This window comes from Astatotilapia calliptera, chromosome 7 (assembly GCF_964374335.1).
Source record: "Astatotilapia calliptera chromosome 7, fAstCal68.1, whole genome shotgun sequence".
Taxonomy (NCBI): Eukaryota; Metazoa; Chordata; class Actinopteri; order Cichliformes; family Cichlidae; genus Astatotilapia; species Astatotilapia calliptera.
In genome coordinates, this window is record NC_137428.1 from 11,377,725 (window position 1) to 11,392,868 (window position 15,144).

A 15,144-nucleotide genomic window follows, 5' to 3' on the forward strand; every position below is an offset into this window, starting at 1 on the left:
GGACTGTGTGAAAATTTATCAGGAGTTAGCTTGTAATGTGAAGGACGCAGTGGACTCATATTATTTGTATGTTCTATAACCTGATAGATATTTTAATGGGCTTGGAGATCTGCTGAAGAAATATCATATTTTCTGTCTTATGGATAATTTATTTTAAAGTTAATAAATAAATATAGATAGATAATTTTTGTAATTTGGGGTCAAACTTGGAAGTACTGAGTTGGGTTCAGGAATAATTTTCTCTACTTTTTTATTGATTAGTGGACAGATATCAATTTCAAATATATAAAATAAAATATTCTTTTTGATTAATTATGGAGCCTCTCAAATGAGCTCAACTTCAAACTTTAGACATCAGATGTGATTATGACACAACTTGCATTTAATTTTATTTATATAAGTGTTCTTGTTCTGTTTCACACACCATATATCTAATGACCACGTCCACAGTCTGAAACCTGGACAGAATTTCCTGATGCTGTGTTCCACTGAAAAGCTTGAATGCCAAAAAACAAAGGAGGCAGCCACTTGAACGTGGGGCTCAAGTTTACTACAGACTGGTGAAAAACATCAGCGGGCTGGTGAAGAAAAGAACAGATAATCATATGGATACTAGGTGAGTGGGGGAAAAAAGGTCAGAACAGATTTACCAGGAGGGGATTTCATTATCCTGTGACATATAAAGAGCAGACTGAATGCCCAATGATGAGAGAAGGGCCACAGTTTTATTACACTGCAGATGACTGCTGCATTTCTCAACTGTATTACTGTTTTAGTCTCTTACATAGCCATGTTTTCCTTCTTTTAAAGAACTATAACTTGCAAATAAGGTGGTAACAATGTTCTGGTTTCTCTAAATAATCATACATACATAGATAGATAGATAATGTGAACCGACAGTTCTTCTTGAAACTGGCTGTCTCTACTGTCTGTGCTTATCTTTCTGAATTAATATAGTAAATCAATGAGGTTTAGAGCCCACCACACAACCTCTGCCTTTGCACCTTTCATATCCTTCATCTGTCATGTTATTGACCACACTCATATTGTCCCTCCTTGTAACATATAACACTATAACAGTGTCAACATTTCATATCACACAAATTAGCACTTTATCCGTCTGTACAGCAGACTGAGACTTTGCGAAGGCCTCCTGGTGAGAAGCATGAAATCACACCACCACCACCTAATGAGCGGGGGGAGCAGGAAGGAGGTCCAAATATTGACAGCTAATACTTGATTGAAGGGTCGGGGTGTCCCCCGGCTCGTAGATGTGTGCTCACACACACCTTCATGCGCTACAGCCGTCTCTGACGTGCACAGAGAGAGGTGGATGCCTCACACACAGTCCTCAGGCCCGGCACCCTGCTGAGACAAATACACAGCTTGACTGTAGGAGATCATTTCTAACTGACTTCATTTCTGGCCCAGACACACCCAGTTGGGTGCCAACACGTACACATACACAAACACTGATTTGTCTTCATCCCTATAACACAAACACACCTGACTGAGCAACGGTTGGGGGGTTTCAGGTGGAAGTCCGCAGGGAAGGTTTCGCAGTATGGTCGACCTAAAAATATAAAGTACTGGGAGGTACTTTGTGGATAAGCTGTAATCCTCTGAACTGGGAAAGAAAGATAAGAAACAACCTCTTAATATGTACGCCTTCATGCTTGTGATAATATGGCATAAAAAGTAGCGGAGGGCTCTTCCGATATAAGATTTATATTATTACAGTAAAAGGAAAACTGAGTGTATTCACTTCAGATTCAGCTGGAAATACAGAGCGTCGATATCCGTGAATCCAGCGCTGTTCGCTTTCACGTTACAATCAGCAACAGGTGATCAGAGTTCTCCACCTGCTGGACAAAAATAACACCTGCAGCTTCTTCTTGATCTCCTCGGTAAGTAATCGGGTACTTTTACCCAAGCACTGCATTTATAGGCGCTCCTAACATTAACTATCAAATCACTTCACTGCACGCAAAATGACCTGTTGTTACTTCGTGGATCTGACATCTTCATGTATGTCCTCGTCTCACAATTGTGGCAGCAGCTTTTGTAAAACCCACAAAAACAGCTAAACACGATCCTACTGCTAGAGGCTGAAAATGTAACCTTAACATAATGGCTTCTTCATCCAGGTTAGGTTTGGCATCAATACATACTAACAGTGACAATCAGGTAATTGGCGCCTGGGCACAGACATGTGGCCTCATCAGGAAAACCCATCAGTCAAATATATTTAGGGACGTTTTCAACTGAAAAGTGATTGACTGAATTATTTTTGTGCTTTTATGATTTTGTTTTGTCTCTTTGTTGTTTTTTTCATATCTGTTTTTTTTGCCTGTAGCAATCACATTTTCTCTTCCTTATATTTAGTTTTCAAAATCTTTTATGGTTATGCTCGCCCTTCAGTCTGTAGTATGGTGTCAGTTTAGTACACACTGTTTACAGGGGCTGTGGGTTTATAACACAACAGATACATAATAATACACCATCACTACAACAACTGAATAAAGTATTATATGTGTTGGAAATTTTGTTGTTCATATGATTTGGCTGATTTGATGTGTTTTAACCACAAGATGGCACTAAATGTTGTGGCTATTAAAGCAGTGGTGGAAAATCTATTTGTAGTCTTTACAATAAGTAAAAACTCCATTACATCTGTTTGCACTCGTTCCTTTTGTGTAACATGGAACCAAAAAATTTAACACTTTCTGAAAAATTCCTAATGTTTCTCCTATTTTGGCTCCTCCACAGTTACAACATGCTTGTTAGTGTACAGTACCAAAGAAAAGGCTGCAGAGGTGCAGCTGCTGACTGAGATGATAACATTGCATGCGTGTGGCAGGGATACATACGATTCATCAGTTAATGTTATGGTGATTTTTCTAAAGAGGTATTCTTTTTCTTTCTTGTCTCGTGTTTGCTGCATGTGTTCTGTATAATTACTGTGGATTACTGAATAATTTATGTGGATTTTACTTCACTTATAAATCAGCACGTGCTCCCTTAATTCTTTTAAATAAATGCTATGGATCAACTACTTAAAAGAGATCAGACAAAGCATTACTGGTATGAGAAAAAAAGGAGGAGGAGCAGGTAAACCAGTTTTTCAACAGGGTTGTTAAAAGACTGAACCAGCCTTGTGGTTTCTAGTGTCCCTCCTTAGAATACCTTTCTCCAGCACTACAAGGCCATGAATGGCCGTCTCCTCCCACCAACACTCCCCCAGTCCCTCAACAACAACACTGAAATACTTCCCAGAAGCAGGAGGGCACCTCCACTCATTTCTCCTATGTTCCTTTTATAGACTGCTCCTCTATATGCCATATACTCATCAAATCCAGCTTTCCTATACAGTTCCATGTTTTTGACCTCTCTCTGAGGCTGAAAAAGATCCATGCTTAAGAAGTCCCCACAACTCTCAGTAACTTCAGTGGCTTTTATGTACAATGCTATGAAGTCCTTCAAAAGTCAATTCTACAGCACTTCAAGCTTTTGGTATGTAAATATTTGGACCTGCTGAGGTGTGTGGACTAGAATGGCATCATTGTGAAGGATGCTTCACAGAGCAGAAGTGTTCAAGAAGTATGGTCATTAACACCAGATAAAGAGGACCTATTCTGCTCATTTCCTGCTCTATACTCCATTGGAGTAGCGTACACTTGCATTCTTTTTCTTTTATACTGGCCTCAAGGGCCCAATATAAAAGAAAGGTCGTCGACTGTCTGAATGGGGCTGTTTTAGCCCCCTAATCCAGCTTTCTTCCGATGGGCTGCCCCCTGTTAAAAATCTTATTATTATTATTATTATTATTATTATGTTAATTTTTTTGTAAAGCGAAAATGGTCAGATTTCTGAAACTGAAGATAAACTGTTGATATACAAATTAAATTTGTGGCCATTTTAACAATGTTTTCTTTCCATAAACATTTAAACATTTTATTTTATTTTATTTTTTGATCAAATAAGCGTATTTTTTTAATTAAATCATACATATTTTTTAATAGGTTGGTTCAATTTTAAATATCGTCCGTGTGGAGACAGTGGCCGTTAGGGGGAAGAAAAAATAAATTAAAAAGAGGAGGCAGAGGAGAGGAGAGGGGTGGTGCGTGACGTCATGGGTCATGTGACTGGTTTGTTTTGCTTGCTCCAGCTCGCGCTGACAAAAACAGAGGCAGAGGAAGGAAGCGACGACATCAAACCAGCTAGGAGCTCATCTCTATGCGTTGGTGTGTCGCCAAGAAGCTGCCTGCACCGCGGACACGGATAGTTTAATACGTTGTTTTTAGCTTTTATATCGCTGCTTCGAAACAGACACTACCTCCGCCTTCACCTACTGCCAGCTGACCGACTTTGGTGCAACATGCCTTCAGAAAAAACCTTCAAACAAAGAAGGACATTCGGTAGGTCTTACAGTTTCCTAATTTTAACATGTCTCGCTCTGCTTTTCCGCCTTGGGTCGTGGGTTTTCGGTTGTGCCCCGAATTGTCCTCTGAACTGCCCAAAAGTGAATCACAGCGTTGGCGTGCACAGGCCAGGTGGGGGTTAGTTGTTATCCCCGTGCCGAGTATCAGCCTACATTTTGTCAGGCTGCTTCTACTTTCTGCTGCTGCTGATTAACAGAATCAGCCTCCTCGTTGGGCATGTGCTCCTTTTAACTTATAGATGAAAGACAGTTGCTTCCACTCGTGGACTTTGAGCTTTAGATGTAGACGAATATGATGAGGCTGTGAGCTGCTGGCTCGTGTCTCTGTAATGTTTACTTGTGCGAGAGCAGTGCGAGGAAAACAAAGTGGTGTCGAAACGCAGGGCAGAGAGAGGAGAGCTGCAGGATTGGGGGATGGGACAGTTTGTGGAGGAAAAGAAAAGAGTTTAAAAGAGGAGAAAATGTAAAACTGCAACTGAACACGTGGAGTTTACGTGTCCTTCTTTATTTTCTTTCTTCCTGTTTTTCTTTTTTGGTTTTGGTGCACAGGCCATATAGCCTCGATGCAGAGGATACTTTCACTTGTGTTTCCCAGCCAACAGAGCTAAATGTAAGGCCTGCAAACTCACTGCCGAGTTTCCATAACGCAACGATTATTTAACATTCTTATCCTGTTTATTGGGTTTGCTGCTTGTAACAAAACGATGAAAATCATAAACTAAGTTCAACAGACTTGATGGCCAGAACTTAAAAATATGGAACTTTTTTTAGTGTTGTCGTTCTAGTTTTTGTTTGGTGTAGTTAGTTTTGCTGCTAGAATTTTGAACATCTTTTCAAATCATACGAATTATTCAAATTTGATTTAAAAATAGCATTTTTATCTCAATGAAAAGATGAAATTTGGATGAATGTATTTAATATTTAAATAAAATAATAATGATACCAAAGAGTGACGTTATAAAAGTAGATAACTTTTTAACTTATGTCCGTATCATAATTACTACCTAATAAACAAAGATGTGTACTTGCTGCCTTCAACGTTAGAAGTATGTTTCCCAGCATGACTAAACATGCATGTGCTTCATGTTATTGGTCTAAATATACACAAACAAAGCGTGTGCGTTCCAGCCTGCTCTGACAAACGTGTTATGTGTACATATGATGATGTTAAAGTTGGCATGAAGCTGTGACAGTCCAACAAGTCTGGTCCAAAAACTACTGGTTAACGTGGTCATGTGAAAATTTTTGTAATATTGCCATTTCAGAAACAGTTTTGTGTGTATACATGAATGTTTACTCAGTGATAAGGGTCACTAGCTGGTAGTCATGTTGCCTTTTATCTAATCTTTGTGTTACTGTCCTCTGTGGACAGAATAATCTAGCCCCATGTGTTTAGTTTTGTTTTTTAACATAAATGATCCGTTACGTAGTTACTAGGCTTGTCATAGAATGACTCAGGAACTTAAAGGGAGTTTCCCAGTGTCCCCTTGAGGTAACTGACGAATTCCCAATATTACATAACAAAGATGTATTTAAAAAGCACATCCTTTTAACCTCAAAGTCATTTGCTTCCCATTTAGTTGGTTTTTCTCTCCCCCTATTGGTCTGGTCATGAGAGACTGACGCATGCAGAACTTCCTTGTTTCTGATTGAAACGCAGTTATGGAAAAATGTAATAATAGAATTTTTTTTTTTCAGTTTTAGCATGAAAATAAACATTTGTGTTTTGGCCGCAGCATGTTAATCAGTTAATTTAGTTAGACAGTCTTACAGTGGCCGCACAGTTTTCTGAACAACAACTTCTTTCAGCGGTGGGTCACAGGGACACCAGAGACTAAAAGCTTCAGGTTTTTTTTTAATTGTCTCTACTCGACTCCATTCAGGTAATTCAAGGTCCAAAATCTGATGTTTAGTTCAAGTAGGTAGTGCTGCTGCAAGTAGAAGGTGATATTTTTGGTCATATGTGCTGGTTGTAGACTGTGTGTACAAAAATTATGTTGCCACCTGTTGGTTTTGGACTAATTTTTATCCCTGTTTTCTGGAGTCAAAAGCATTAGATGACCAGCTGACGCCAACAAGCTTGGTTAGCAGCTGTATCTATAAGCTGTACAGGTGCAGTGCAATGACATGCATATCTGCTAACCATTGCTAATAAACAGACCAATTAATAGTAGAATTTCAATCCAGTCTTTGGGTTATCACTGTGAAGAAAAAACCCAATTATTAGTTCTGCTTTCAGCCAAGATTTCCAAGGAACTAGAATGCACATGTCCCATAAACGCACACAAGATTTGCAATCCCAGTAATCAGTGCAGACTTTGAATAGATAATAAGTGGATCATAATTTTTTGCCTAATGATCTGCTAATCACTGCAGAACAATGCTGTTGCACCATGAGTGGATTTTAGAAAAGCCCATCTTGTTTTCACTCGAGCGCTTTACCCCAGTAAGCAGTTTGTTCCCGTGTGATTCTGTGCTCCATGTCTCTAATCCTACTTTTTCTTTTTAATTGAATTGGACCTATTATGGTTTTCGTTATGTTCTTACATGTATGCACTGTTAAAATAGTGGTTGCTCATACTGAACGTGACTAAACTTTCAACTTTGAGGCACGTGTGTACAAGTTTACCCTGTGCTCTGAAAACGCACTCTGTTTCAGACATTTTTTTTCTGCTCTTGGCTATGTATGATGTCAGTAAGAGCAGGTATCAGATAATATGCTCAGCAACAGCACCCACCTGCTGCCCTCTTTGTTTAGGACAGCCAGTAAGGATTCCTAAAACAGCTTGTACCAAATGAGAGAAGACATATTCTAAACTATAGATCTGTCTAGTACATAAAGCTTACCGGTGTTATAAATGTTTAACGGGACGCTTTTTTAATCTGTTTCAGAAATTAGTAGGCAGCCACTTACAGCTGTGACATTGTTTGGTCTGATGTGCATCACCTCGCAAACCTGTTGAACCACAGGTTGTAAAAACAGTCACAGTCACCTGATACGAGAACCAAAGATATTATTGTGCAGATAGGGATATGTAAAACAAACAGCATGCAAATAGGATAGGATTTGCTGCCAGCTTTTTTCTTCTTTTTGCCTTATTTGTCATTGACCGTGTTTGTCTTTTATCAGCTCATTCCGGTTGATGCCCACTGACCTTTTTTCTGCTCCACAGAACAGCGAGTAGAAGATGTCAGACTGATCCGGGAGCAGCACCCCAACAAGATACCTGTGAGTTCAAGTACATGTTTAAAATGTCTGAAGCTGACAGTGATGTTGGTGTGGTTGTGGACAAGTGTGATGTGCAAAGCAGCACACAGGAACTTTCCGCAGTAGAAAATGTTACCGCATATTTCCTGGTTGTAGCTCACAGCGACTGATTAAATGTCTTTTGTCTGAAAGAGCTTTCTGTTCCTCGATGGGATTTTCCAGTCGACTCTGTTGGAGATGCATTTATCATTTTAGCAGTTGTGATGTAGCAGCTGTTTTTTTTCTGGAATGTTGTGTTAAAAGTGGGTGCAGCTGCATTACCATGTAAGTGGCCAGCACCTCTTAGCAACCACCAATAAACAAATGCACACCTCGTGTTTCACCTGCTCATTTTATCAGTGAGATAGAGTATCAGCACAGCTTTGCACCTGTCGTTTCATGTAAGGGCTCTTCTCGTCTGTGTGTTTGTGCACGCTTCCTGTGTGCTCCCCGGGGTTATAAACTGCCGTGTCACAGTAAGTATGAGACCAGAGGCAGATGTGCTGTGTCACTGTAATGTAACTCCACCCAGACAGCCACAGTGGAGCCTGAAGGAGGTGGAGAGGCAGACTGCTAATAGCTTTCACATTAGGGTCAGACTCAGTAGTGTCCTGCTTTCACAATACACAGGGGTCAGCACATGTCTAAATACTTCAGGTGATATAGTAGTCTCGCATCACTCTTTCGCCACATTTCTTTATGTTTTGCTGGGAAAAGGGAAATGTGTTCAGTGATTTTAGGGCTGCACGATTAATCATTAGAAAATCGCGATCTCGATTCATACTTATGTGCGATCTCATTTCCAAATGACAACGATTTAAAAAAAAAAAAAAAAAGACAACGACGATTGTACCGCATTTTGATCCGGGACGTAATCTGCATGAAAACAAGCGCTCACTCTTCCTGCTCAACAAATGACAAGGGCGGAGCCTTATACCACGTGATACAGAAGCTGTGCCGTGTGATGCTAAAATTTTTTTTTGTTTCCTGTTCTCATGCTGTCCTACCATGGAAGCATAGCATGAGTAGGGGTCTCTTTTTTTCCTCTTGTACTTTCCCCAGTGTAGTGTACATTTCAATGTTTTGTTCTGATTCTACCAATCTCTGACCTGTATCCCCATGTAATGTTTGTGCTATATGTGTAAGGTCGGGGGGGGGTCCTATTTCACTGCAGGGCAACCTGCATGTGACGAATAAAGCTTTGATTGATTGATTGATTGAAATTAGCAGGGAAAAACAACGGAGAGCACGTGACAGGAGAAAATCCGTCCCGGTCAACCACCCAAACATCAATAACGGAAACCTCATACCCTATACACGCCGAACTCCCGCAGGCACAAAGAAATTACGGAGGCTATTATCACCTGACCAAAGATATGGCTCCCATCAACACTGTGCAAAACCAGGGATTTAGGAAAATGATCAACACCCTAGACAAACGCTACACAGTGCCGTCCCGCAACTATTTTTCTATTGTTGCACTACCTGCTCTATACACGCAGCGTCGAGCAACGGTGGAGACGGAATTTCAAGCAGTACAACATTTTGCGGCAACCACAAAACGTGAGACATTTGTTGTTTTGATGTTCAGTTTCAACTGTTACGAAGTTGATGTGCAGTTAATAAGTGCAATAAATATTTATATTGGAAAAGAAAATCGTTAGAGAATCGTGATCTCAATTCTAAGCCAAAAAATCGTGATTCTCATTCTATGCAAAATCGTGCAGTCCTAAGTGATTTATTGAAATGTGCAAACATATGTGTAAATGGAAAACAGAGTGTAGAATTCTACTGAGTCCCATCTGTCTTTTCAGGCCAAGATATGACTTTTGGGATCCTCAAAAGAGTGTCCTCTCAGGTGCAGGTGTACAGCAGAGTGCTGTCCTGTTGAGGTGGCCTCCTACCTGCTCTGTGTCATGCATTTGTGGAGTGATTGTTGGGTTTGGTTGTTTTAGAACTGAAGGCGCTTTTTGGACTTTGCTCCTCCCTGCGCATGTTGAGGTTTCGCCCTGTTAAAGGGGAGTTTTTACTTTCCACTATCAATTGCTTGCTTATAGGAGCTTATCTGATTGCTGAGGTTTCCTCTGTGTTATTGTAGGATCTTTACCATGCAATATAAAGCGCCTTGAGGCAACTGCTGTTGTGATTTGGCGCTAAATAAATAAAGTTGAATTAAATTAAAAAATTGTAAAATGTCTTCATAAACATAAAGAACCCACTTATTATCTTTTCAAGCACTTGAAACTGCCACGACCTGGGTGATTGAGAGCCCACACAGACATGCTGCCTGCAGACAATTTTAAATTATAAGTTTCTTCTGTGCAAATATTTGAATTACCAGGTACTTTGTGCAAGCAGGAGCAGGTTCAACTGTGGGATGAAATCCTCTCTGGGAAAGCAACCGAATGAGCTCTGGCCAGTCAGCCAGCTGCACAGTAAACTTTTAAAGACTGAAGAAGTTGTGCACTAGTAAATCAATCATGGATGACATTGGCTAAAAATAATAATGAAATGCTCTTTAAAAAATTATCAAATATTCATGGTCTGTGTGGAAGCAGACAAATAGTATTTTGTTATCTGAAATAATATATGAACCAATTACTTTGAAACAAAACAGCAAACCAATTTCCAATGTCCAAAACTGATTGCAGCTTCATTTTCACTTGCATTGCTTGATAAACAGCCCCTAACACGACAATATTGAAAGTCTGGAGAAAGAAAAACAGTACATTTTCTCATCTGTGAGGCTTAAATATTAGAATGTCTTTATCTTGTACTTACTAATAAAATATAAAATTAGGATTTCTGAACTAAACAGCTGCTCTAACCTTTTAACTTAATTCAAACACTAAAGTCAGTCTACACATCACTGGCCTGTGAAAGCAGCCTTGTCATTGTCTTGTGGCACTTTCAGCAGAAATGGTGAAGAGGTTTACTGAGGCCGCTGCTTTTCTGCCCAGATGAAATGCATTAGCATGCCAAGCGAAAGCTGAGGAAGCTCTGGGTCAGCAGGTCTCACTGGATTAGTGCTAGAACCCCTTAGTGCTGTGGTCTGGACTGTAAATCTGAAGTTTCCCTTTGTCAACAGGTGATCATCATGCTGGTATTATACTCACTTCTGGACATGCATACAGACAAGTAATTGTTCTCATTAGACTGTTTTCCAGTTTGCACTTGGTGCCCTTGTAGTGCAGCGTCTGCACACTCACAACTTATCGAAGGGCACGCAAGCATTCACACAATTTGTGTTCATGTGATGATAAAATGTAGGTCACTCAGACCCAGGCAGCCTCTCACACACTCATGGACTTCTGTGGGTTGCACTGGGTGGGTCGAGCATGTAGGACACTCACTCAGTTGCAAGAATTTTGTGTAGCTGACGCCTGTTCTATCACACAGTCCGCTAATGTTGTGTAACGTCAGGTCGCAGTTCATCAGATGTTTGCGTTGTCACAGGGGCCTCCGCGGGGTAGAGTCTACAAACCTTCAGTGCTGTGATGCATGGCTTCATTAGTACCAATGTGATCATTACTAAATGCCATAACTTTTTGAAGGGTTTTCCTTCGCAAATACATTCGCTCTGATTGGTTAGCTGACCCAGGAGAAATATGGCAAAGTTGGTTATGTACTATAACCTTAACTATATAAGCTCTAGTATAGCCTTAACCTCGTAAGAGCTGTTGGTTTGTAACAAAAACCAGAAGTTCAACCAGGTTTCAATCAGAATCCAACAAAGGACACAAGAAGATTTGCACTGGACTATTTGTGGTTTTAAACCATGTACCATCAGACAGTGCGGTGTTGCCTCGGTATATTTAAGCAACACTGAACAATAACACACAATAACACCATAATATTGGTTTTTCATTTCCTGAAACGCGAGTGCATGAAACATCTTGTTCACTCCTGCAGCCGACAACAGAACATTGTTTGTGTTCTGCTCACAGTGAGACATGTTAGAATTAGCAGCTTTCCTAAAGTGGAAAGAGGGAGTAATGCCTGCTGCTAGGCAGGCTCTAAAAAAAGAAAGAAAGAACAGTGTCTACATTTTGAATAAGACACGTTAAACACAGAGAAGTGTCTTAAATATTTGCGTAACAAACGAGGAAAGTTGTGCTAAAAAAACACAACCCCACTGCTATATTAGTTCTCCACAGCTATCCAGTCATTCATCATCATTGTCACCCGAACTGGGCTGGATTTGCATTCTTGTTTTCCCTTGTAGTTGCGCTCCATCAGTTAAAACAGCTAATTAAGACAAAACATGTGATCGGAAACTAAGATTGTGAGTGCGGCCTGAGTGACAGTGATTGGTTGTTTTTTGTTAAGAGAAGCTTTGATTCGTTGAACTTATAGGCCGCTTCAGAGCGTTAAGTAGAGGCTGACAGCCTTTGTTTAATCAGCACATCACTGTGAGTTAAATTGGGTTTTGCCAGCCTTTAATACAGAGTCTGATTGTGATTCTTTCTGAAGTGGAGTCTAATCCTGTGGGTTTGAAACCCATCTTACATATCTTAGTAAAACAATGGCATTCCCTTTCAAGTCTAACGCAAATCTTGATCTAGTAGATGTGGATTTAGATTCACAGGGACCCGACTGTGAGGCAGAGAGCTGTGTTCTTTTATTTAACCTCTCCATCTGATATTGGCAGCTCAAGCTTCCTTATTACATCTCACTGGTCTCAGACACACAAAGGGCACAGGAAATGCACCATTCATGGAAGCTGACCAGCTAAAAGAAGAAAAAGAGGAGAAATGAATTGCTGATAAAGTTTTTGCCTCCTGCAGGTGATCATTGAGAGATATAAAGGAGAAAAGCAGCTCCCCGTACTGGACAAGACCAAGTTCCTGGTGCCAGACCATGTCAACATGAGTGAACTCATCAAGATCATCAGGTAGACGCTGACCTCTTCTCCCCTCCTCACCATCTCTCCTTTACATTCATCATTTTCTCCTCTTCAGTTTTGTTTGCTTTTCTTAAATATCTCCAACTCCTCTTTTGTCTGTCTTTTCCTTCACTTTCACTTCTTTTAATTTCCTTTCATCTCCTCTTTCTTTGGCTTTCCCTTTTCCTTTTTTTTTTTTTAAAAAACGTCTTCATCCCTTTTCCTGGCATCAAATTTCCTTTCTTCTTTCTTTCATCTGTTTTGCATATTTGTTACATACAAAACATATTTGCATATATATTCTTCTTACTTACTCATTCCATGTTCTGTATTTTTAATGACCTCAATATACCAAACCTTTGTTGCACTTTTCTGAGCTAGCAAACATATGGATGGATGGATGGATTGAGGGAGGAAGGGATAAATAGATGGATGCCATATTTTTTCCATACATTTCCTTTTCTCTTTCTTTCAATCTCATATTTTATTCACTCTCCTTCCCCTTCTTTCATTTCCTTTCACAAGTTCTTTTCCACTTCTTGATTTTATTCCTCTCCTATCCATAGTTTATACTTAGGATATTTTTTCCCTCTCACTTTCTTCTATTGTCTCCCCTTTTTCTCACTCTTGTCATGTCTTTCATTCCCCACCAGGAGGCGCCTCCAGCTAAACTCCAACCAGGCTTTCTTCCTGCTGGTTAACGGTCACAGTATGGTGTCTGTGTCGGCCGCCATCTCTGAGGTGTATGAGCGAGAGCGCGACCAAGATGGCTTCCTCTATATGGTATACGCCTCCCAGGAAACCTTCGGCGCTGCCACGACTGCCCAGTGAACAACCTTCCTTCATCCCTCAGTTTCTTCTTCCACTGGACCCGGCGACTGGACAGTTGTAGTTTTTAGTTTCCCCGTCCCCCCTTTCATGTCTCTTGTCACATTCTTTTGAGTATTAACTGTAAGAACTAAAACACAGACACAAACTGCTAAATCTAAACACAGCATCTGATCGTCTGTCAGCTCATTTTGGTCCTGGTTATTTGTCTGTGTGCTGCCACTCTCAGTCTGTAGCATAAAGCCGCAAGGGGTGACCAGAAACAGCAGAGTTTAGGTAGAGAGATCCCCACCCCACCTAAAATGTAACCGACTCAGGCCAATAAGAGTCTTTCCTCTCTGGATAAATCCTGTCCTCTGGCATTTACATGTTGATGGCATTTTCAGTTTCCAGTGTTGTGGCTAAACGTCTCCTAGGCTGTATTTATGTTAATGTATATATAAATTTCAGGTAGTGATGTTACATAAAAAGGTGGTGAGGCTCACCACTTATCTGTGTCTATATATACATTAGACAATGAACAAAGCCAGCCTTCTGTTGCAGTTAGAAGATAAAGCTTGGGGATTTCTTTTGCCAGAGAGATTTGAAAATTAAGAAGAGAAGATCCTTAAGCGTCACGTGTCGTCACATTCCCTTCACGGTCTTCCTTTGCCGTTTTTACACCTTGCTGCATTTTGTAGTCTGAAGCATCCTCGCTGTATGATGTTAGGAAACTGCTTTGCTCTTGAAACAGATGATTGTAGTCCACCGAAAAGAGAAAAAGAAAAAAAAAAAGATGCCTCGTTTGTTGGTGTACAGATATTGTTGACTTTGAATATAAAAGGGGTTCCGATGTGAGTGTAACCAAGTTGATTTTTGGACACACTATAAGGAGCGTGGTCTGATTGCACGAGTGACTGGAGGATTGATGGTGTTGCTGGAAGGAAAAAAAAATGCAGAACAGGGGAGGAGTTTGCCATGTCCTCATCCTTTTTTTTTTCTTTTTTTTTTAAATTCATTTTTTTTTTTTTTTGCAGAAACAATGATTGGAGAGAGCAAAACACAGGCAGGTTCACGAACATCGTGTCTGGCTGTGGGTTTTTGTTTTTTTTTCCTTTAACCCACAGGGCTGATTTTTCCCAGAGCTGTCACTGCTGTTCAGTTTCACTTCACTGAATTACAACAAGCACTGTCACTACAGGGGAATTTAGGAATTTACACCTGCCCAGTAGGTTTTTAAAGGGCGGCACTCTTTCACAGATTTGAGTTTTAGCTGCTTTATATCACAGTATTTTTATCTTTTTGGTTCCTTTATTTAATAGGCTTTGTTTTTTTTGACTGTACGATGTGTTGCGACTATTCGCTGTCTGCAGTACAAATAGTTTAAGCTACTGTGTGTTTGTAACAGAGGGGTGGAGCATTTGTGTGTGTGGGTGTGTGCATTGTCCTTTCCGCCTGCTCCTCTGTTTCACACACATCCACATACAGCAATATCACACAGCCTCCTTTATGTATTTATGTTGGTATTTTGTAAACAATAAAAGGAGGGAAAAAAGGTTCCTGTATTTTGTTTTGTTTTCCTGACCATTAAACCCTAAATTGACTTTATTACTGCTACATATGTGAAAGGACAGCATTAAAAGGTGATGCTGTAGTTTAAACAATAGAATGCCATATAATGACGTCTGTGCTTACATGTCCAACAGCTGATCACCGATTTGTATAAAAGATGCACATAAAATACGTGATTGCCCGACTGACTAA

General features: G+C 40.2%; 1 protein-coding gene and 1 long non-coding RNA gene across 2 annotated transcripts; one reads left to right on the top strand and one right to left on the bottom strand.

The window, feature by feature from the left end:
* Positions 1-356: 356 nt before the first annotated feature.
* On the bottom strand, positions 357-3,979 carry LOC145429670 (uncharacterized). Its single transcript, XR_013909939.1, has 3 exons — positions 1,766-3,979; positions 1,507-1,627; positions 357-1,365 (listed from the first exon to the last, which is right to left on the bottom strand). It is a non-coding gene; the product is annotated as an uncharacterized LOC145429670 (long non-coding RNA).
* Positions 3,980-4,119: 140 nt separating this feature from the next.
* map1lc3b (microtubule-associated protein 1 light chain 3 beta) lies at positions 4,120-15,144 on the top strand. The gene is made up of 4 exons (XM_026172952.2): positions 4,120-4,418; positions 7,615-7,670; positions 12,476-12,582; positions 13,227-15,144. Exons 1-4 carry the CDS (start codon positions 4,379-4,381, stop codon positions 13,402-13,404), a joined length of 381 nt encoding a protein of 126 aa, XP_026028737.1. The 5' UTR covers positions 4,120-4,378; the 3' UTR covers positions 13,405-15,144.